The sequence below is a fragment of the Sinohyriopsis cumingii genome, chromosome 4 (genome assembly GCF_028554795.1).
Source record: "Sinohyriopsis cumingii isolate HCF-2022 chromosome 4, ASM2855479v2, whole genome shotgun sequence".
NCBI classification, from domain to species: domain Eukaryota; kingdom Metazoa; phylum Mollusca; class Bivalvia; order Unionida; family Unionidae; genus Sinohyriopsis; species Sinohyriopsis cumingii.
The window spans coordinates 25,476,805-25,501,903 of NC_142964.1; the positions used below are offsets into that span (position 1 = coordinate 25,476,805).

General features: G+C 34.0%; 1 protein-coding gene across 2 annotated transcripts in view; it reads right to left on the minus strand.

Annotated features, from left to right (window-relative positions):
• Positions 1–25,099, minus strand: part of LOC149800831 (uncharacterized) — an 82,732-nt gene that overhangs the window by 18,405 nt on the left and 39,228 nt on the right. For both annotated transcript variants that reach the window (XM_089954831.1, XM_089954832.1), the window contains exons 10-13: positions 23,176–23,306; positions 2,255–2,347; positions 1,592–1,681; positions 1,176–1,298 (exon numbers count right to left, since the gene is read on the minus strand). In XM_089954831.1, the coding sequence (XP_089810957.1) occupies positions 1,176–1,298; positions 1,592–1,681; positions 2,255–2,347; positions 23,176–23,306 (437 nt within the window). The remainder of the gene's footprint in view (positions 1–1,175; positions 1,299–1,591; positions 1,682–2,254; positions 2,348–23,175; positions 23,307–25,099) is intronic.

A 25,099-nucleotide genomic window follows, 5' to 3' on the forward strand; every position in this document is an offset into this window, starting at 1 on the left:
ATAAAGTACTGTTGACAGATCAGCACTCCCTAAACTATAACAGACATGTCATTGCCTTCAGTTTGAGATTTCTTGGGGACTTTTACTGAATTTTATTCAGGACTTCAAATTACTAAGACTTGTATCTGATCTAATTCTTGGATTATTTTGGGATTTAATTCACTACTGTAGGTTTTTTTCTTCTCATTTTCACTTTGTATACTAGGGAAATAAATTACTTATTAAATTTTACAAAGCTTGTTGTCTTTCACTCTTTTCTGTTACTTATTTTAAGAGCATAGACTCGTAACAGAAGCAGATGGCGCTTTTGCTCATCTTTTTCACAGTCAAAACCAAATAGACTGTCTTTTTATCATCAGAATTAAAACCAATAAGACACCTTATTTACAATTTTGAAACAATACTTCCATTACATCCGTAATTATATAAAGTTTTGTAAATTCAACATTTTGTTTGAGTGAATTGACAAAAACTCAGACACAAAAGTACTTAGGCTAGTTAAATAGTTAAAAACTAGTTTTTCACTGTTCAATGTTGGTTTGGTTCATATATATATATATATATATATATATATATATATATATATATATATATATATATATATATATATATATAGCTAATACGGCTAGATTTAGGGTGGCAATTTCACGAGTTGGCAAAATTTCGGCAACATTTTGTTTCCAAAGCGAGTAAAAAAGCATGTAGAAAACACAAAACTAATGAGGTGACCATTCTCATTTGCCATCCACCAGTTTTTGGTGGGGCTGGCACGTTCAAATGGCCCAAAGGTGGCATACATGTCTGAAGAAGGAGATAAGCAGAGTGAATAAAGAGAAGGAGAGGCTGGATGGTAACTTCAGATTTTCAACCGGATGACTTGACTATGTTGAAAAAGAGGAGAGGCTGGATGGTAACTTCAATGTTTCAACTAGACACCTCAACTGCATTGAAAAAGCTTGTGCAAGAAACACGGGTTCATGCTGACATGCCATTAACTCTAGATTTAGTACCCCCAAAAAATCAAAAAACATACAGCCAGATACATGTCGGTGTAAGTTGAGGACAGACACTTGTTTAGATCATCGCATTTTTGGATTGAGAAATATTATGTAAACAACCATGCCTGGCTTTATGTAACTAATAACACATGCAAGATAGAGACTATGAAATGGTACCTTTTCCTGTTCCGTTATTCCCCACATTGCGCTAAGCCACTTCTCTACATTTTCCTGTGATCCCAGCATAGCATCACCTGTCACAGGTGACTTCCAAAGACTGTAAACCTCTGCAGCAAGCATCTGACAGTTGAATTAAATTAAACTTGCATAATGTGATAAATTATACAGCTTAAGAAAACCACATTTGCTGTCGACGGTGTCATTTTGAATTGAAACCTAAACATGATCTAAATCTAGAGAAGACGTTTTTAGATTTAGCTAATGACACACATTGATACTACCATTTATGGTTTGCTTTTTCTGTTCAGAATTGACACTAAATTCATTTATTTTGTAGATTTAACTATAATCTGACTTTTTTAAAACCTTTTTTGTAGAATACATAAAGATCCAAAAATAAATGATTCACTTACCATATTGCTGCCATATTTCGCAAACCTTGGCCACTCATCCAAAGTACTCAATCTTCCACCAGTTTTGATAGCAACAGTAGTCAGAAATGCCTACAACATTTTTAAATGTTTTGTTTAAAAGCACACATTGTTCAGTAAAGATCACATCAATGATGTCCGTACTTGCATGCTTTAGAAATCCAAGTTAACACATAACTGATAAACTTATCTTTCTTTTTCTAACAATATGTTCACAATTGCCTGAATGTAATTGTGTTAACAATCATATCACAAAATGTTTTTAATTATTTAAATTCATCTGATCTCACTCTATGGCGTCCTGATACATCTCTTGCGAAATCCTCCCTATTAAAAAATGATTACTCATTAATGATTATTTATTATTCAAGCACATTCAAAGAATGATTACTTATTCAAACACATTCAAAGTAATGATTACTTATTCGAGTCCATTAAAAGATTATTTATTCAAGCCCGTAAAAAGAATTATTACTTATTCAAACACATTAAAATAATTATTATTTGTTCAAGCCCATTTAAAAGAATAATTACATATTCAAGTCCATTGAAAGAAAGAATACTTATTATATGAAAAATTACTTATTCTATTCAATTTACTTAAAATTTAAATGTATGTGATGGACTGTCAGTTGATTTACTTGCCGTGTTACTATTTGGTCCACAAGCAATGGTGTAGAATGATAATGGCATTTCTTTTTGTAAATCCTGTATCTTACGTATAATTGATCTTTGTTCCTATAGAAAAAGAAGAAAGAAAAAAAATTAAATCTGTGTGTTCACACAAAAAAAGAAACAAGAATGTATGCATGCATACATTAACGCATACATTTTCCAATGTCATGACCTTGAGCCGTGTGAAGGACATTAATATTTCTTGCTAAAAATCTGTGTAGTCCTGGCTGACATACATATACAATTTCTTTATATTTATGAACTCATGCATACATACATACAGTACATGCATACATCTTGACTGTGCACACACACACACACACACACAACATACATACATACATAAGTTTTCCATCTTAATGACCTTGACCTGCTGGTAAGTGACTGTATCCTGGCCTATTAATAATTGCAGTTATGACAAACGTGCACAAAAAATTGCATTAAACTCTCCAATAGTCCAAAAGTAACAGATAATTACCAAAACAGGTAATACCGAATAAGTTCACAAAGTTCCACTTTATCTGACCATGACCCATTTTCTCTGACTGTGACCACGATTTTTGAGGAATAAATATGACAGAGAATATTAATACATTATGACTAGACAGTTATGTTTCATTGATAAAGTGCTATAGTAAAATAGTTACATTGAAGACATACATGCAAGTCGTCTTAAATTAGGTCCCTAAGTTGCTTTCCTTCTTTATTATCTTGCCTTCTGACATATAGACCTTAAGATTATACCTGACATATCCTCAATTACACTAAACTGATAAAACTTCATTTAAATATCTCTAGTGTTTGAAATGCATCATCCTGGGTATGAAAACATGTCAAAGGCTGGAATTTTCTTTTGTGATAATATTGCATCCTGGGTATGAAAACATCTCAAAGGCTGGAATTTTCTTTTGTGATAATATTGTATCCTGGGTATGAAAACATCTCAAAGGCTGTAATTTTCTTTTGTGATAATATTGTATCCTGGGTATGAAAACATCTCAAAGGCTGTAATTTTCTTTTGTGATAATATTGTATCCTGGGTATGAAAACATCTCAAAGGCTGTAATTTTCTTTTGTGATAATATTGTATCCTGGGTATGAAAACATCTCAAAGGCTGTAATTTTCTTTTGTGATAATATTGTATCCTGGGTATGAAAACATCTCAAAGGCTGTAATTTTCTTTTGTGATAATATTGTATCCTGGGTATGAAAACATCTCAAAGACTGTAATTTTCTTTTGTGATAATATTGCATCCTGGGTATGAAAACATCTCAAAGACTGTAATTTTCTTTTGTGATAATATTGCATCCTGGGTATGAAAACATCTCAAAGACTGTATTTTTCTTTTGTGATATTAATATGTCTATCTATTTTAGTTTTCTTTGTCATCTGGAGATGCTTTTGTAAATATTAATTCACACATACATAAAGTTATACAGATTACAAAGATCCACACCTAAATAAAGTTGAAAAGATTACAAAGATTCACACATATATAAAGTTGTAAAAATTACAATGATTCACACATGAATTATTGTACTGATTGAAAAGAAAGACATTTTGGATAAATATCATAATGTTTTCAGAAAACAGTGCTTTGTTAATTATTCTGTAGACTTAAGTATTATTATCATAACTGTTATTGTTGTTATTTTTGTTAATAATAATAAAAATTAATGGAAATAAAAGAAAAGAAGACAATAGATCATAATATAAAATAAGGGAATCTTGTGGATGCAGCTGATACTTGTACTACATCCAGTGTGTAGTGTTTACATCTTGTGTAAATACTTGTACTCCATACAGTGTGTAGTGTTTACATCTTGTGTAAATACTAGTACTCCATACAGCGTGTAGTGTTTACATCTTCTGTAAATACTTGTACTCCATACAGCATATAGACTGTTTCATCTTGTGTACTGCTTGTACTCCATACAGCCTGTAGTGTTTACATCTTGCATACCGCTTGTACTACATATATTCCTGTAGTGTTTACATCTTGTGTAAATACTTGCACTCATTTGGTGTAGTGTCTACATCTTGTGTATATACTTGTACTCATAGCCTGTATTGTTTAATAATAATAATAATAATGCTTTATTTATAGAGGGTGTGTATGTATTTATTTACATCTTGTGTAGATACTTGTACTCCATATAACATGTAGTGTTTATATGTTGTGTAGAGCTTTTACTCCATATAGCCTGTAGTGTTTACATCTTGTGTAGATACTTGTACACCATATAGTTCGTAGTGTTTACATCTTGTGTAGAACTTGTCCTCAATATAGCCTGTAGTGTTTACATCTTGTGTAGAGCTTGTACTCCATATAGCCTGTAGTGTTTACATCTTATGTAGATACTTTACTCCATAGAGACTGTAATGTTTACATCTTGTGTAGATAATTGTACTCCATACAGGATGTAGTGTTTATATATTGTGTATATATGTGTACTCACATCATGTAGTGTTTACATTTTGTGTAGACACTTGTACTCCCTATGGCATGTAGTGTTTACATCTTGTGTAGATACTTGTACTCCATATAGCCTGTAGCGCTTACATCTTGTGGATCATTTAGTGTTTATGTAGTGTTGTGTAGATACTTGTAGTCCATAGTTTTTACTGTCACAGAATTGTGCATAGTTACTGTTTATGAATATTTGTAATATAATTTACTTGGGTTTTGTTTCTGTGCACAACGTTACATGACAGTGGTTTATATATATCATACATTATTTTGATGTCATGAGTTCGGTTCACTCCATGCAGCATGAGCAATGTACTTATGATGGGAAAAACAATTTACCTTGAGCGCACAGGCTGTGCATTGCAATATAGCCAGTGTATATATAGGCTTCTGGTACATTCAAACTTCACATTATGGAAAGTCTTGTCATTTAGTGGTCCACTTTACAGCGCAATATCTCCAGCTATAGAGGTAAGAGAATTGTATCCCTATCTGTATTATTGGATAGAATTGTTTTAATCTAATATTGTGCATTTTTGACAATTCCGAACTAAGTTATGCCATCTTAGAGGGAATGTTACTTAAGTTCTGTAAGATTCTCATCAGATACAGGTTCATTATAACGATATATGGCAGTCCCGATACAATTTTTAAACAAGGATAAACTCCACTTACGTGCATGCGCCATGTACGTCCCTGCATGTTAAACATGACGGTGTCACTGTTACAGGGATATAGATATATTTTCAGCTGCAAGGGGTGAAGGGCTGATTGCATTCATGGGGTGAAGAAGAGATGACAGAGTGATAGTGACAGAGTTATGCTGTATTTTTGTAGTCTACGCTGTCCTGAAGGTGTTGTTTTAGCCGTGGTGCTAAATTGGGCCGGTATATACCTAGTGTGCTGCTGTCGGTGGTGACATTGGCCCTGAGGCAAATTGTGCTTATCTTGTGGTGAGGAACCAAAGCTTCAGGGCCAATGGGTCCACAAGGAACAAGAGTTTCTATGAATCCATGAGGGGTGGATCATTCGTGATGGCTCCTTGACCATCCGGCAGAGTGATGGAGCTGAAATTACCTCATGGTTATGAATTGGATGCTGCAAGATACATGTCCCATTTATCTTAATTCATTTATCACTATTTGACTGAATAGTTGCTCTTGCTTATATTAAACCAGGTATCACATGAAAAAAGTCTTCACTATTTGACTGAAACCATATCATTGTTTTGAAATTCACTTATTACTGGTTATGTGATTAATTTTTTTTCCTGTATTTAATTTTGTTCAACTTCATATTATTTATTGTTGCTGACTGCTCCTTTTAAATTATATCTGATAATTCATTCCAGTTATGAACCATATAATTTTTCATCATATTTCAGTTTTTGTGCAGCTATTTAACTTGGTGTGCATCATTGTGTTAAAAAATCCCATCTAGGAATTTATGTGCAATAGTTTGGGTGTAGGATTTTTTTTATCTTTAGTCACCTATAAATAAACTTTATATTTTCACTTCATCATTCTTAGTGTCTTCATCATAATAATCTGACCCCAACCAGGTTCATCTTGTTACATTTACATGTCATTTAAATAATTGTACTCGTATAGCTTGTAGTATTTACATCTTGTGTGGATACATGTACTCGTATAGCCTGTAGTATTTACATCTTGTGTGGATACTTGTACTCGTATAGCCTGTAGTATTTACATCTTGTGTGGATACTTGTACTCATATAGCCTGTAGTATTTACATCTTGTGTGGATACTTGTACTTGTATAGCCTGTAGTATTTACATCTTGTGTGGAAACTTGTACTCGTATAGCCTGTAGTATTTACATCTTGTGTGGATACTTGTACTCGTATAGCCTGTAGTATTTACATCTTGTGTGGATACTTGTACTTGTATAGCCTGTAGTATTTGCATCTTGTGTGGATACTTGTACTCGTATAGCCTGTAGTATTTACATCTTGTGTGGATACTTGTACTTGTATAGCCTGTAGTATTTACATCTTGTGTAGATACTTGTACTTGTATAGCCTGTAGTATTTACATCTTGTGTGGATACTTGTACTTGTATAGCCTGTAGTATTTACATCTTGTGTGGATACTTGTGCTCATAGCATGTAGTGTTTATTTGTGTAGATACTTGTCATCCATAGAGCATGTAGTGTTTATATCTTGTGTAGATACTTGTACTCCAAATAGTTCATAATGTTTACATCTTGTGTAGATAATTTAAAGTTCATATTTTGTTTGAATAAAGAAAAAAGTTCTTTCATGGATCAAAGATAATGGAATTTAATAATTGATGGATAGATGGATGTTCAGCAGTATATCAGCATATAAAAGACTAGTGCCAAAGAAATGAGTGTAAAATGACTTGCCCAGAGACACACCATGAAAGCCAATTTGTTGTTGATTCAGAACATATTTCTCTGCAATAAGACTCCAGAATGTAATAATAATAATAATAATAATAATGAATTTTTAGTACAGCTCATAACTTTTAGAAGCTCGAAGTACTTTAAAATATTAGATAACACATACAAATATATGCAACAAGATTACAAAAACTAATGCAATGAAATTACAAAACAAATATTCTTACAGTAATTAAGGAAGTAAACATTAAGTCTTTTAGTCCGTTCACATAGTTGAAATATGTGAGTTTTAAGAGAACTCTTGAATGAGATCAGTGCCCTTGTGTCTAAGGTCTATGGGCAATTCATTCTACGTAGCTGGGCCCTGGTATGCAAAGACAAACGTTGTCTGTATGACTTGTCAATGAGAATATAAGTGTCAAAAGAGGAGTGCAAGTTTCTAGATGGGGTGGACACCTGGGTAAGGACAGATAATTTACTGGACTGGAGACAGTCAATGAAATGTAGCTCATTGATCTGATGTTGTATTTGATTCTGCATCAAACAGGTCACAGCCAGTGAAGGTTAGAGCAGGGGAAGGTGTGCTCAGTTCATATCTTAAGGATGATCTGAGCACCAGCTTTTTTGTTTTGAACTATTGAAGATTCTGTAGTAACACTGAGATGGACCAGCTACAGTGAATTACAACAGTCCATTATTGGAAGTACTACAGAACACACAAAGGTTTTAGTGGCATCAACTGAAAGAAAACTGTGAATGGAGCTGATGCGTGTCAGCTCCAGGTATGCAGCCTTGCATATGTTAATTGCATGTTGGCGTAATTAGAGAGTACTGTCAAGAGTGACTCGCTGGTTTCATATTGAATGTGTAAATTTAATGTTGGTATTACTGATTCTTATTGTTTGAGATAAAGGATGTGAATCTGAATTGTCTTTGCATGGTGATCATGATGGCTTCAAATCTACCATCATTCATCTGCAGCTTGTTACTTGTCATCCATGAGTTCACATCGGAAATGCACCTCTCTGCACCTTGGATGGTAGCTTCAACTGGGCAGCTAGATTTGTATATTTGAGTGTCATCAACATACAATTGTTGAGATGCCTTATATTGATCTATGACACATGAAAGTGGTTGAGTTTAAAGAGTGAAGAGAACGTGGCCGAGAACATCTTGTGGAAGCCTAAAACATACAACACCTAGGCTGGAATGTTTCCCATTTATGGTCACAATTTCTGTCCTGCTGACTAAGTAGGATTTGCACAATAATAAGGCTGTATCGTGAATGCCAATTACGTGTTTGACATGGTGAAGTAACATGTCATGGTCAGCTGTGTTAAATGCAGCAGACAAGACAAGGAAGGTGGCGACTCTGATCTTTTCACTATCCAAGGCAGAAAAAAGGTCATTAACTATTCTCAGAAGTATACTTTCAGTACTATGGCAACTGCAATTTACAGACTGTACATTGCTAAATAGACTATTTGAATTACATAAGATACAAGCTTGGATAGAACAACTTTTCCCCAGATTTTTTTAATGAATGATAGGTTAAAAACTGTAGTTCTTTACATTGTTGGGGTCAGGTGTCAATTTCTTCAACAGAGGCTTTACAATGGCTGTTTTGAAAAATGATGGGAAAAAGAACTTTGATGCCAAGTTTCAAAACACTGCAGTATCTATTTTATTATTGAGCTCTTCGATCTCTGTTTCAGAATTGTTTGTCATGTTCTGACCTGTCTTCACTAGCCTTCATGTATCATTTGCTTGGTTATTGATAAATATTTCTTCGTTGTTCTAGATCGGATTAATAAAACAAAGTTTAAGGATCTATACATCAATCGCCACAACTAATGAGATCAGGTTTTAAAAAGACTGCCATCTACTACAAAAGGTAGTATGCTGAGAATAATCAAGATCTTGTACGATGTCATCCATCATTTCAATTTATGCAAAATTCTAGCAATATTCTTGCAAATAATCCTGAAAGTTCTATCTTTGTTAAGCAATCAAACATGTTTTCATTCTGGTGTTTTCTGTTTTCTTCTCTGCAGTTTTAGAAAGTCATTATTGTCTTCCCTCCAATATTTCATATTCTCATTTATATATGATTTGCAATAATCATTACACCTTTAGTGAACTCAATTATGACATTTGATATGTTGCATCTGAACCATCTCCAAGTATCTATTATTTTATATTTTAGTACTTTTCAATAAGTTTTAAGCTACTCAAAATTGCAAAATCGCCCTCCCACCAACTAGCCCCTTTTTTTACGCCAATTCACCCAAATTCTGGAGACAACTTTTCTCCCCCATTTGCAGTCAACTTGCCTCATAAAATAATGCATTTGTGCCATCTCATCCCCACTTTGGAGTTAACTCTCCCCCACTTCCAGTCAACTCGCCCATAGAAAAATGCAGCTTATATATTGCTGTTTCTCTAGTTTTCATTCTATTTGATGTTGATTTAATCATACAAACTTTTAGATTTACCCTGAAAACCATACTGGCACAATCATACAAGAAAGAAGCATGAAATAAACAGATAAGAATATAATACATTTAAAAGATAAGCCTCCCGATAAATAGCAATAATCATTTTTATTTTATTTTTTCAGGAGACTGTGATACAAATAACTATAGCTGACAACTTATAACAGAAAGGAGCAAGGCAATAAAATCGATCAAGTATCATAGTTATGAAATGTCAACAAAGATCACTGATCCAGTTACTTTAAAACAAGCAAATTTTCTTCTCTGGTAAAAATTAAAGTTATACATGTCTAAGCTGTTACTGTGATCAGAGTCGATGAACAGACAATTGCAAACAAATTACATAATTAAACAATTTGGTTCTTAGAGTTTTGAGAGCTATTGATTGTAACAACAAGCATGAAAGCCATTTTTGGTTTTTGTTAGCTACACTACTACTCAAAGGAAATGATATAGATAAAAGAGTTTTTGTTTTTTGTAAACTAGACTAAGCTTGGGGGGGGGGGGCAAGTTTGCAATTGACAGAATTGGCGTGCTCCCGAAAAATTACCAGCGAGGATCACTACGCAAAAGATAACTGATCAACGTAGAATTGAACTTAGACAAGCTGTGAAATGTTCACAAGAATTCAAAACAAGATACACAGAGGGAATGAGGCAAGAGCAAGAAAAATCCACATTGTGTGAATGTCATGTTGGAAAACAAATTAAAACAGTTTCAAACAAAGTGTACTAGTCAGTCAGTGAAATAGTTCTTGTAGATATGGCTTTAATGTGCAACCAAATATTGGCACTTTTCAAAACTCCTGTCAACAAAGAGACAATTACATTAGTTTCTGAACACAAAAAGCCCCCAAATCTAATTCCAGAAATGTTGTGAAATTTCAGTGATAAACTGTACCTGAGACAAACAACACGATCAATGCCATCTGCTATGCAATTATTATCTTGGCTCTTGCAGTCAGTTACAGCTAACTGCTTTTGAAAACAAATAAACATGAAATTTTAAGCAGTCATAGATGTTTATTCCAGTTTCATTAATATGCCAGCACACAACTGATGACTTGATAATCACAATAGATCCCTTCCAAAAATAAAAATTAAGTAGTTAAATAGCATAAGCTATAAATAACCAAGGGAATTAGTGGACCAAAGGAAAGTTATGTTTCATATTAAAACATACTGAACCATGCAATAGAATATATACATTTTAACCCTATACTGCCAGTACACCATGGCATACATTTTAGCTTACAAAAGATCAGAACATTAGGAATGATTTGGTTAAAGTGACCAAAGATTAATGAGACATAAGAAGGAAGCACAAAACAATATATAAATCCCTTTCTGGAAAGAGGTTATCTGGTAACTGTTTTCTTGGAGTAAATGTAATCAGGTTGTGTAAGAGTCATATTAATTGTCATCCACTGGTTTTCATTGTGTTTGGTACAACTTTTAAAGGAGTTTGTTTCAAGGGCTTTCAAAAAAAAGTTTATATATGGCAAAGTTATAAAACATCCTGAGTCAGTGACATCTGCAGTGAATACACTCAGCTGTGTTGATGATAGATCATGCACAGCAATAGAAAGAAATCAGCCATAAAGAATGTCATCAAAGAGCTACCACATATAGCTGATACAAGAAGATAAAGCACATAATCAGGAATATATAAGAAATTTAAAATGTCAAGATACAGAGGAGTTAATAATGCTTTTTCAGGAAAAGGAAATAAATTCAAGGAAAAAGAAATTTGTTGTGAAACTTACAGCACTCAAAGTCTATTATATCAATGGAAATAAGAATACAATGTAAATGGAACATTTCAAACTCTTATTTGTTTGAAATTTAGCTGCTTCAATTAATAGTATAACAATAAAAGCTATATTATCATAAAATGACCTGAAAAAAGAAATCTATTTTACCAATCCAATATGAAACTGAAATGGTAAATTATTAATTTGATTACACATTCATTGGATTTTATAGAGATGTATACAGACACCTACTGAACCGGATGTAATTTGATTCTGTTTTTTTTTAATAAACCTCAACATGTGTACATTTTCCATGGTTTTTTATCAATGGCATACAAATCACAGTAATGGCTAAGTTACACCTTTGTTAGGTCCTCTGCCCATTAGAAATGCACATTTTTTGGTGATTCTATTTCATACAATATCAAGAGTTAATATAAGTACTTAGACAGAGGCACCATAAACAGATTAAATATCAGCATTCAATGTGAAGAATGAAAATCATGTTCATTTTGCTGCCCTAGATGAGTGATGTTATCAGGATCAAACACTTCAAATGCTCTTCTTAGTCATCATTTATTTTTAAAATGATTGCCAAATTTAAATTAGTTATATCGTGACAAATTATTCAGGATATGAAACGTTAATATTCATAATTTAGAGCATTAAAAGCAAAATAAACGATGTCAATACTGGGAACAAAATGTGTGTTTATTTTCAATTTTGGAAGTGATTAAATTATGGTCTAACAAAGTTGTTCTGAAAAATAAAATACCAACATACACAAAAACTGAAACATTCAAGTTTCTATCTCAATAACTATAAGGATAACCTTAAATATTTCTAACGAGACTGGAGAGCTGCAGATATTATTTAATAATTATGGCATTGAAATCATAAGCTGTATTTATCTCCCACTAAATCTCTCTCTCTCTCTCTCTCTCAGCGTTAGGCAAAGTGAAATCTTAACAACTGCATATTATTTTACTATTTCTCAAATCTTTTTCAGCTGTTTAAAGGACCACTTTAAATCCTGCTCATATTTTTCAAAATCCTTTTACAAAAATTCAACAAAAACAGAAATAGAATTTGAAAGAACAATTAGATTCACAACGGCCTCTGTAATTTAAATTATGAGTTGCCTCTGATAGATTTAACTATAGAAGAGAATACCACTATAAGAATGCAAACATTTATTAGCCCAAACGGACTGAAGTTACAATACAATTAAATGTCATGTATGTAAGAACGGAATGAAAAGCCAATGCAATTGAATGTCGTGTTGTAAGAACGGACTGAAGAGACAATGCAATTAAATGTCGAGTTGTAAGAACGGATTGAAGAGACAATGCAATTAAATGTCGTGTTGTAAGAACGCACTGAAGAGACAATGCAATTAAACATGTTGTGAAAACTGACTGAAGAGACAATGCAATTAACTGTCATGTTGTAAGAACGGACTGAAGAGACAATGCAGTTAAATGTCGAGTTGAAAGAACGGACTGAAGAGACAATGTAATGTAATTTAATGTCATGTTGTAAGAAAGTAACATTTTTTTGTTTGCTATTATCACCTCAAGATGATCTGTTAAAAACATTGATTTAAATAATGTATTTAAATCATTTAATTTGTTGCTCAAGCAGGAAAAGTATACACTAGGACACTACCGGAAAAGCTATAAAGACAACCTTACGTGTAACCTGAAACAGTGTGGAATCCAACCCAGCGATCTGGAAGCATCTGTCATGGAACGGCGGCACAATTTACCCAAATACACCCAAATACACCCAAATACTGTCCAGAAACATGCACGTGATACATTTACAACTAAAGAGATTTTAAATTCATTGCAAAGTTAAGTTCTGGATTACACCTTCGACATTTAGATACAATTAGCTATTGTGTGGTCAGATTTTGTCTTTTGGTAACTTGCTGTTTATTTCTCTTAGAAAAGATATATACTCTGATGATCAATATATATATATATATATATATATATATATATATATATATATATATATAAATATAAAACCAAATACTTCTGAAGACCTCCCAAAAATATATCTTTAAATGCTACTAAAACATGCCGATACCATCAAAATGCTCTCAAATATATATAAATATACCTAAATGTACTCGGATGTTTCTATTCTATCTCACAACTTCCGTCTTTATTTTCATAGGCCTGATAATTATTTCTTTATTCGCGTTAATTCAAGTTGTATTTTCCGCTGCTGAGTTCGTTCGGCAGTTTGTTTCGTTCTATTTTATCCAATCTCTGACAATTTAAATAATTATCTGATAAATGACAGTCATGGGCTGAATTAATGACATCAACCTTGGTTCTTTCGAGTTCTCTGTCGTAACGGATAAGCAATTGTATTGTGAAAGGCACAATACTGTACTACACCTTTTTGGTAACTTTTGACGCTGTAAAGATGACTACATTCATATACGGGTGTAAGTGTAAAGTCAAATTAGAATTAAAATAATGTTGTTTTATCTTTTATTAAAGTGGCGAAAATACATTAAAATAGCAGTTATTTCCTAAATACAGATGTATCTGTCATACAACTAGCAATAAAAGCCGTTACAACCTTATATAATTTATTTCACAATGCATTAATTAATTATGTACATGTGCATGTTACAAAATGTTTATTAACGGTGCTTTATATCTGTTGCCCGTTCAGCTCTTAGTCTTTTCCGTTGTCCCGGTTTTCGTCCGGAAGTTTGTTTCGGTCGCTTGCACTTGTATGTTCCATCTGGACATAGTACACAATTAATTTTACTATATGTTCTCTACATTTGTTTCTCAGTACTGACCTTTCCACTGTGTGACAATCAATGCAAATCATATGTTAATCTAAAATACCTTCAAAGATGACTTCACGGTGAAGTTCTTGTCAAAGGTTGACCTGCTCTTTTTTTAGATTATTGACTGTCAACATAACAGCATGTAACCAGAACACGAATTTCACTTCCGGATCATCACCAAGGCCTTATTACTCACTGTGCACTGTCGCCAAAATACATACAGACAACAACACCCTGAGCTCATATTATCAAGAATAAACAGTTACCTTTAAATTCCTACCAAAAATGCATAAATAAAACTCTTCTATCACCACCAAAATGAGAGAGGAAAAAATGTTCTAAAAATAGACTAGAACTACATTCGTGGGTACTGAACTGGAAGTATTAATTGTGATGTAATTCCTGACAGGCTACATGTTTTACGCCAATTTTAGTCAAACTTTTATATTTGCATGCTATACCTATTTCAACTTTATACATGAAGTCTTTTTGAATTTCCTTGCAAGGAAAACATGTGACACCTGTCAGAAAATATGTAGCGCTGGTGTTCCACAGGGTGCAAGTTCTGGTCCAAGTGCTCTTGAGAAACCAAAACTAAATTTGCTATATCTTCCTTAATTATAGGAATTTTTCAATGCAGTAAAAACCTAATTGTGATACAAGATAAGCCCTGTCTGAAAATATGTTTGAAAATTACAAATGTTGATAAATTCAGTTTTAATGGCAAATTAAATTAACATTTAAATTTTAAAAACTAAATTTTATTGAAAACTTAAATTTTCATACAAGTTTTAAAACACAGTTTGACAAATTTTAGACAGAAAAGTTGGCTAATGAATGATATTTAAAACAAATGGTAGTTTGGGTCTGTATAACTGATAACATTTTCCCCAGGAGTAGTGAAGCATCATAGCTCATAGTGATTTTGGCAGCAAACCGCAATATGCCTGTCCAGATGCATATAGGTGTACACACTAAAGAAACACTGACAGGTGCTATGTTCCACATTTATTGTGTCAGGTACTTAGGCAGTTGTTTCCATAACTAATAGCACATTCAGATTTAAAGTTCTAATGGGACCACTACCATGTTTTATAGCAAAAATGCATTCCATTTCAATGTCGATAACAACAAAAGGTGGCAATGGGACAGGAAAATAGTTACTAGGGAGGTTCTACCTTACTGAAAAATGGTGCTGATCTCTCTCATGAAAACCTAAGCCATGTCTTTGAGGTGCCATATATCAGTGTGGTGATATGAACTAATCTTGGTCACTTATGGCAGTACACTGCACATGCCCTTATGAAACCATGCTATTACCACCAGACTACTCAGGAGAGCTTCCAAGCTAATCCAACTCTAACACTTTGTTCCAGATACCAGGCTAGACCTGAAAAGATCCAATATGTTTCACTTAATTCTAGAAAACAGTAAGATCTATGTAAATGAAGTTAAACTGTGTTAGATATGGTGATTTCAAATTAACATTAAGGTTGCAAGCATGGGGGAAAATATTAAACTTGACAGAGTGACACTCAGAAATGTGAAGCAATGGCCATGTATTAAAGTGTTAAATTCATCCTAAAAGTATATGAGGTTTCTAGAAGCACATTTAGCCATTTACAAGTTAAAAAACTAATCAGGTAGACTATGTATCATAAAGTTTAAGGCAATGTTGGGGCGGTGAGGTTTGATCATTGGTGTAAACATTATTACATACCAGTATACAGGAAAGTCAGGTGACAATGTACTAAATTAGAATGTGTTACTATAAGCATTCTTATTCATGAGGGAAATAACAATTTTGGATATTGCAAGTGAATACAGCCAAATGTGGTCATACAAATCAACTATAAGTACCAATAAATCCTATATCATCAGCTAAATGTGAAATTCTCATCCCCAAAATTTGTAAACAAGGATGGAAATTTGCATATGTGGGACATATACAATGTACTTGTTAAGATCAAATGTGCAAACATAATTCAAATTATCTATTTGAACATTTATATGGTATTTTGAAGAGTGTTGGTTACCAATTATTAAGCTCATTGATTGAATGGAATCAGATATCAGCTGATGTTTCAATACCGCACTCTGTCAAAGTACTAAATTGAAATATGTTACCATACATAGGCATATTCATGATGAAAATAACATTTTGGGATCTTTTCAGTGCACATAGCCATAAATGTGCTTTACAGGTTCACTATAGGTACAATGTCAGCCTATATGATGTACTGAATGTGAACTTTTGATCCCAAACATTCTAAAATGGATGGATATTTGTACATGTGGGATATGTAACCATGTACAAAGTTAAATTCAAATAATTTGTTTGAATGCTTCTTATGTAATCTTTAGAGTGTCAGTTAACAAATAGTATTAGTAATTAATAATGCATAAAGCAAGATGGATCATTAGAATTCCCATAACATCATATAGGCCACAATGCCGCACTACACCAATCAATATCTTAACCTAACTGAACAATAAAATGGAATGCATTTTGTATTCAACTTACATCATTTTGCTTTTTTCTTACATCCAAGGGTAAATATACCTGGGGGAAGCATATTTTATCCCTTTGACCTGTATTTCATTCTCAGACAGTTTAAAATGATTTAGTAGAGAACTTGAGTAGGTTCTAGTATAAAGTTTTCATCGCTGTCCTCTCACTAAATACCTTATAACTATGTTTATAAACAATTACTGAAGGCTATACAAGCAGAAGTTTGTTACTCAGGAAGTGACCCCATCATAAACACATAAATTAACTGATTGGACCCCTAATAAATAGTCTGAATGGCCAATACAAATTATAATTTTGTCTTCATGTATTTTTAATGAAGGTCTCATTTTGACTACAAAGATATTTTCTCTGACAAAATGTGACAAAAATCCAACATTGGAGCTTTTATATGGTGTAGGAATATATACATGCTGATAACATTTAAGATGATTCCCAAAAATATTATATATGTGCATTTTAGGGGTTTTTTAATTATTTTTTTAAATTTTTTTAAAATTTTATTAAAATTTTTAAAATAAAAATTAATTTTTTACTTTTAATTTCATTCTTATATTTTAAAAGTCAATATACATGACATATTAAAATTTCATGTGTCTATCTTTAATAATAAAGATTTTATACCAATTTAAACTTTGCTCCAATACTGCCCTTACAGGACATAGTACACAATTAATTTTACTATATGTTCTCTACATTTGTTTCTCAGTACTGACCTTTCCACTGTGTGACAATCAATGCAAATCATATGTTAATCTAAAATACCTTCAAAGATGACTTCACGGTGAAGTTCTTGTCAAAGGTTGACCTGCTCTTTTTTTAGATTATTGACTGTCAACATAACAGCATGTAACCAGAACACGAATTTCACTTCCGGATCATCACCAAGGCCTTATTACTCACTGTGCACTGTCGCCAAAATACATACAGACAACAACACCCTGAGCTCATATTATCAAGAATAAACAGTTACCTTTAAATTCCTACCAAAAATGCATAAATAAAACTCTTCTATCACCACCAAAATGAGAGAGGAAAAAATGTTCTAAAAATAGACTAGAACTACATTCGTGGTACTGAACTGGAAGTATTAATTGTGATGTAATTCCATCTGATGAATGGACATAGCTGGACTCTGCTACTGTAGCGACCGGAGCAGCAAGAAATTTCTTGAAATTTTTTTCTTTCTCCGTTACACTCTTTGAGTGCCAGGCTTGTTTGTCCAAAAGAAAAGAAAAAGACTGACCAAAAAGCCTGTAGTTGCCAGCACCATGCAAAACTCGACGTAGGTCTATGATCTGCGTTTTTGTAACGGAAGATAATCTGTCTACAAGTTCTGGGAGCTTTAGCTGTTTCCAATCAGTGGCTTGTTTTAAGCGATTGTTTAGGGACTCTGCATTGTTATTGGTCCATAACTTAGAATTGTCTATTGTATATGTATCGTATTTAGATAATAAAAAAAAAACTCCGAAAAAACCCCGAAAATTAAACTAAATCTATTATATCTTTTTATCTCTTTATCTTTTTTCATGTTAGTTCTATGTATAAATTGTAAAGGAAAAAAATTAAAGAGATTTTAATCTCTTTTACTTTTCTTTTTGTTTATATGCATGTATTAAAAGAGTTTTGATATTATGTATCAATTTATTCATTTGTCATCTCTTTATACTACACATCTCAAATTTTGGATTCTTGTATTAATAGCTAAATAATATGCATTGGGAAACCTTTAGCACTTGCATGCATGTAAAACCGATAGGTATTAAATTCAAAATTGTTGAACATAAAATGCAGGGCCCAGGTACCCAGTCCCGGGTAGACAAATGTGTAGCAAATTCTTAACAAGATATACTATAGAAAGTAGTCCAGTACAATACTATCCAATTTTTGTTTGACAAAAGACGCTTTTTAAATAATAACACTAACTTAATACAACGGTGAGTGGCAATAGACATTGAAAAAAATGGGCAATATAATAGTATGGTATTACAATAATTTTAAAACAGTATTATCACAGAAATTGCTATAACAATATACACATGTGAATGAATTTTTGCCTCATCTGATGCTATAAAGTTCAATTGGTTCGATTGATTTGCAATGTCATGTGATCAGGTTGTATCATAAGTATATCACACATTTAGTTTAATATAAAGAAACAGAAACATTAGACAAATTAAATTAATAAAATTGTGCATCGGCTGCATTTTTTCTAAGAGAAAATGGTCATTTAATCGGATGATAATTGTGGAGTTCTATGTGACCCACTGTCATGAGTAGGGGTGGGATGCTCCCAATATTTATTTGAATTACTGTGTAATTCCCACCCTGGCTCGTTTTTGTAGCAAGTGAAATTAGTGATAGAGAGAGGTAAAGCTCCGAACCCAAGTCAGCAATACCGACAATTAAATTATTAAGAACATAAAGGTGAAATTCAAAAGAATAACAATTTAATACAAATTAAACGATATTAATTCTCAACCAATCTTTTTCCTCTCGACCATGTAACAACCTATTTCATCACGTGATTATAGTGTGAGATGGCTTTCCCCTGTACTTGGTTTCTACTCATCTGTGTTTACTCTGCCAATTCCTTTCCTCCTTCCGGCGTTCTCCTTACTACTTCTTCCTGTACTCTTCCCCTTCTTGTTCCTTTTTCTCCTTCTCCTCCTCCTTCTCTCTCTCTCTCTCTTTCTAGCAACTAGGCTTGTTTTCTGCCTGCTGCCTTGCTCTATCCTGTCTCCCTCTCTGAGGCTCGGGACTTAGTTCTGTCCCCAAAAGCTTCCTGAGAAAAACACAAGGACGTTAGCATGTTGTGTTAGCCATCTCGCCTCACACTAAATCAACAATCAATCATCAGACAAAGGCTATCTACATCTTCGGTCACGCATTCGTACCCATCGAAAAACCCACACATTCTTAGAAAACAAGAGCTGTATCCTACTTATCATACAGACATCACTAAATTGCGTCACATCAATATATATATATATATATATATATATATATATATATATATATATATATATATATATATATATATATATATATATATATATAATCTCATTATTCTCAACAATATCACAACAATCAGACGCATTTCTGTACATTACGTTCCCACAAGTGTACACAAATATTCAAATACCCATATCATTTAATTTAACACACTGCAACCATTTCTAAAGTTACAATTCAATTCAGCAGTTGCAAAATCAAGAATATCACATGAATAAATACGCTAGTTTACCACGAAGTAAATAAATAGCGAATTATAATATTAATTCTGACGAGCAAGCAATCTACATAATCATAGCTCATTTCTCAAGTACGCATGTAAATTAAACAATACAAAGGTAATTTTACGTACTAACGATTCTAGTAAGTAAATATACATACTGCACATAATTACAATTACAATGCCGTAACATTCTGCAACAATCGAGCAAATAACTCACTGACCTTTACGAAGCTTTCTGTCCTTTAAAATGTACTAAGTGTTTTCCCGCCAAATCACGAGTGGCTCCCGGAGTGAGTATATTTCTGCGTGACCAGTATGATGGCTTACAATCACTAATTCGTTCCCAGCCCAAATGACTGTTAAATTCTGGTTCGAATTGATGGCCCCACCCTTCCTCAGTTCCGATTGGATATCAATTCTACCCCAGTCGGTTAAGATTAACAGACGAGCCTCATGCCATCTGTCAAAGCGGGGAGATTTACAACAGCATCAAGGGTCCTTTGTTCTAGAACAAAGCTTCCAACATCTACATGCGAGTCTTGACACCTAACGGAGCGGTTCTTGTACAAACACGAATCGCTACGACAGTGCAGGGTCGACATACACATGGCGCTAACCCATTCGTTTGTTCCTGACTTACGTAATCGTGGGCAGGCAAACGTGACAATAATCCATGATTTTGCATGATAATTACACACATAATTAGGATCTATACAAAAAATACATTGCGAAAAGAAAGTTGTCTTTGCGTGTTCTAACCTAAGTAATTTAATTATTACAAATTTTAAAGTAAATGCTAATACTTACATTCTGCAGACGATGCATGGCCATCGGGTAGTCAAACTCATTACCATCCAATGTACGACACGAAACGCACACGTATTCCAGATCAATATTTTCCCACATTTTCAATTCATCGTCTGAAATTTCTTGGCATTTGTTATGATACCAGTTCTTACAAAATGAACATTTAACACAGTCACTTGAACAATTTGATTTGCATCCACCACATGGAAACCTGGCTCCGCGTTTTTTTTTTATACTGAAATTGGCCATGAGTCACTTACAAATCACCAATACAGAATAAAGGAAACAAGAAATGTGCAGTATTTAAGTTTTGTTTCGAATGAGAGAGGAGGTGATGAAACTTAATGATTATATACCTTGCATTTGATTGCTTGTAACTAACAATAATGTTTCTTACAGATGGTCTAGCAGTTTATTAAAGATACAAATACAAAACTTGAAACTCGTCCTATTTCCAAAGAAAACATGCCGGCAATTGTCAGTACTCAATATGAAGTCAAAATCAATTCGAGGCTGATTTTAGGCAGCTTGCTGGTGAACAAATATTGAGTAAATGAGAGCTTGCCGCTTGATCACCTTTATTGGCATTTTCTTTCTTTGGTTTATTTTTGTAATCCTCGACAAGAAGCACTTGCGTTTGCTGATCCTGTTCGGCAATTCCTTTCATTACATTTTATGCGATTGCCAACAACTTACCTGCTATTGTTCACATTTTCTAATATTTATAATTAATTCCTGCCCAAGGGCCTAGTTATCTTTCTGCTATTCAGTTGTACCAAGAGGTCATTACTCAATAATTGCAAGAAAAAGAAAACAATAAGAATTGTCTAATATGTTCTAATTTGCACGTATGTAATAGTACGGTTTTTTATTTTTGTATTTGTGTGTGTGTGTGTGTGTGTGGTCAGAGTCGATATTTGTTTTAGCAGAAATAAACATCAAGTAAATAAAAGAAAAAATTTGACCACACAAAGGCCAGTCCAGACACAGAAACTATATAGCAAACAAAACATTAGAGCATATACATAGCGAAAAATTTTAAGAAAAAACAACACAAAAATATCAGAGAGTTGGAACAGGAACACATAATTCTTTGAATGTTTCGAACAAAGAGCCATGGGGGGGGGGGGGGGGGGGGACACACTCGAGGCAATAGCTAATTATATCTAAATGTTGAAGGTGTGTCCACAAATAAAAATTAACATTATTGTAGAATATAGATATCTAAGTATTACGTATGCAAATTAGGGGCAAATATATGTCGTCCCGGACTATGTCGATAATTTCCGAGCAAATGGTAATTGGAGATGTACGAAACGTTTCGTACAACGAATTTCTAATTGCTTTAGTCATTTAAAGTATTCATTTTTGACCCAGAACTTAACTTGACAATGAATTTAATTAATTTTTTTAGTAGTAAATGTATCAGTTGCTTGTCTCTGGACAGTATTTGGGCAGTATTTCGGTATATTTGGGCAGTATTTGGGTGTATTTGAGCAGTATTTGGGTGTATTTATGTATATTTGGGTAAATCGTGCCACCCGTCATGGAACGGTCTAACTGGCGCACGCTCATCGCAAGGTCTGTTGAAACTAGTGGAGTATGACCGCAGCCAAAGCCTCACACCCACAGAGAAAATCAGCACACCGCAGCATCAAGTCTACAAAATTCCTGCCTGTAAATCATATGTACATCCAGCTTCTGGCTCAGGAACCAGATTCGTAGTCACTGTGTCCTGCACAACTAACTTGCCAGTAGATTCCTATGGGTTGTTGGTTCCTCCTTAGATTTTTTTGTGTTCTTCTTCCACCAGATATATCGCCATGTGTAGCCAATCATGTTCTGAAAACTGGTGTTAAGCCCACACCAACAGCATTTTCCCATCTCTTCAATGTTTTTTTCTCTTTTGTAACTGCCACATTTTACAGTTTACGTTTATTTGCCAGAATAAATTTACAGTGGCAGAAGAAATAGAAATAGACCATAGCTAAAAGACCTTAAAGAGTAGCAAATAGAAATTGGCCGAAAAAACTGCAAGAGTAGTAAACAGAAATAGAAGTAGACCATAACTGAAATAACTGAAAGTGTAGTAAATAGAAATAGACCATAGCTGAAATAACTGAAAGTGTAGTAAATATAAATAGACCACAGCTGAAAGATCTTAAAGAGTAGTAAATAGAAATTGGCTGTAGCCGAAATAACTGAAAGTCTGGTAAATAGAAATATATCGTTGCCGAGATAACTGAAAGGGTAGTAAATAGAAATAGGCCATAGCTGTAACACCTTAAAGAGTAGTAAATAGAAATGGGACGTAACCTAAATAACTGAAAGTGTAGTAGGATGGCTGTGATAAGCAGCCATATTGTTTCTAATTCTACATTTGTGATAAATACCATTCTTTCTATTCTTGGCTCACTTCTGTCGAATCCTCCGGATAGATTTCGATCTGTCGGCCATCCATCCGTCAAAAAGATAACTCTAGGATAAGATATGAAGCCGTTTGTCTTCAAATCCAGCGACCTTCCTGTCAATCAACATGAAATATTGAATATATTAAGCTTCCTAAAGAAAAGGGCAAGCTTCCAAACAGATTGTTTGGTCAAAGTGGGTGCAAAAACATGTAATATAATTGGCTAATATATGAGCGAATTAGCTTTCTATGACCTTTTGTTTTCGAAAAAGTATTTTTGTTAAAGCATTGCTAAACCACTTCAACGTGAAGAATAACTTTTACTAGAGCCTAAATTAACGTGACCAACAGCTAATAAATCACATATGTCAATTAAATCGACATATATTAGACTTATGTTCAAGCTTGATTGCCAAGCAGATCTCGACATAAACCCCAAGATGTTAACTTGCATTATTGTGTATTAGTAAAATATGTTGACATCTCTTGCTTAGTCGCGATCTTTAAAATCATGTTGCCATTTCTTGCTTAGCCTCGATGTTTAAACTTATTTGGTATTTCTTCCTTAGCCTCCACCATTAAACTTATATTAGTATTTCTTGCTTAGACTCCATCAATAAACTTAAGACAGAATCGTTTCATTTCATAGTCTTTCTTGTTCTTGCTGTTCTTGTTCTTCTTCCAATAATGTCCTGGGTTCCTCTGGAAAATGCTCGTACATGACGTGAACTATGTGCATGTGGTGGAAGGTCCAAGTGCAGCTAAAAACATGTTAAAATATCCCTGGTCTGGAGCTAAGCGATCCCAATGCCAACCCCGGCTCTGCATGAATCGAATGAATTGGAGTTGACTTGGATGGCTGGTAAGGAATTCCACGGGAGTATTTCTGATGGGAAGAAGGAGTATTTGTATGCGTTGACTCTGGTGAAGGGGAAGAGAAATCTGCATCAATCTCCTCTAGTGTTAGATCCTGTCCGGTGGAGGTAAGGTGCTTCTGGGATGTCAAATAACTGGTGTACAATCCTGTACATCTTAACAGCTCTTTGCTTGTTGTCGTCAGGCTTGAAGCTCTTCCCATCCCAAATGTTGGAGTATGGTGGAGACACTGCTAGGTCGTCGATAATCACCAACAGTCAACCGTGCTGCCCTTCGTTGTACTGCTTTAAATTTGGCAATGTTTGTTTCGGTAGATGGGTCCCAAACGGTCGACGAATACTCCATCTGTGGGCGTACTAAAACTCTATAGCTCGTAGATTTTACTTGTTTGGGGCATGTGGGCAGGTTTCTACGAAGGCAAGCTATGGTGTTGTTAGCCTTCTTTGTAACAGAGTCAATGGGGCTGTTCCATGATAAAGTGATATCAATGGTGACTCCAAATATGTGGCCTTGGATGTCATCGTCAGTTTTTGACCATGGATGATGGTAATTCGAATGACCTCGCATTTGTCATAATTGAATTTTATTTGCCAGTCATTTTCCCATCGTTGTAGGCGGTCTAGATCTGCTTGTAACAGTTTTGCATCCTGGTCCGAGTCAGTAACTATGTACAGCAAGCTGTTGTCAGCAAAAAGGCTAACTTGGGAATCGATTCCCAACGGCAGATTATTGATGTTAGATCAAGAACAGCAGAGAAAGGACCCATGGCGATTCCTTGGGGAAGGCCTGAAGTGACGGGGGCTGATGAAGATTACTGGCCTTCTGGTACAACCTGTTGGTTACTTCCTTCTAAAAACCAGTTTATCCACTCAAGGGTCTTGCCTTGGACACCATAGTGATTAAGCTTGACTGCAAGGTGCTTATGAGGGACTTTTATCAAAGGCTTTGCTGAAGTCAAGCAGGATCGCATCTATCTGTTGTTTGTTGTTTAGACCGGCTGCTGGATCCTGGAGTGTGACCGATCCAAATAT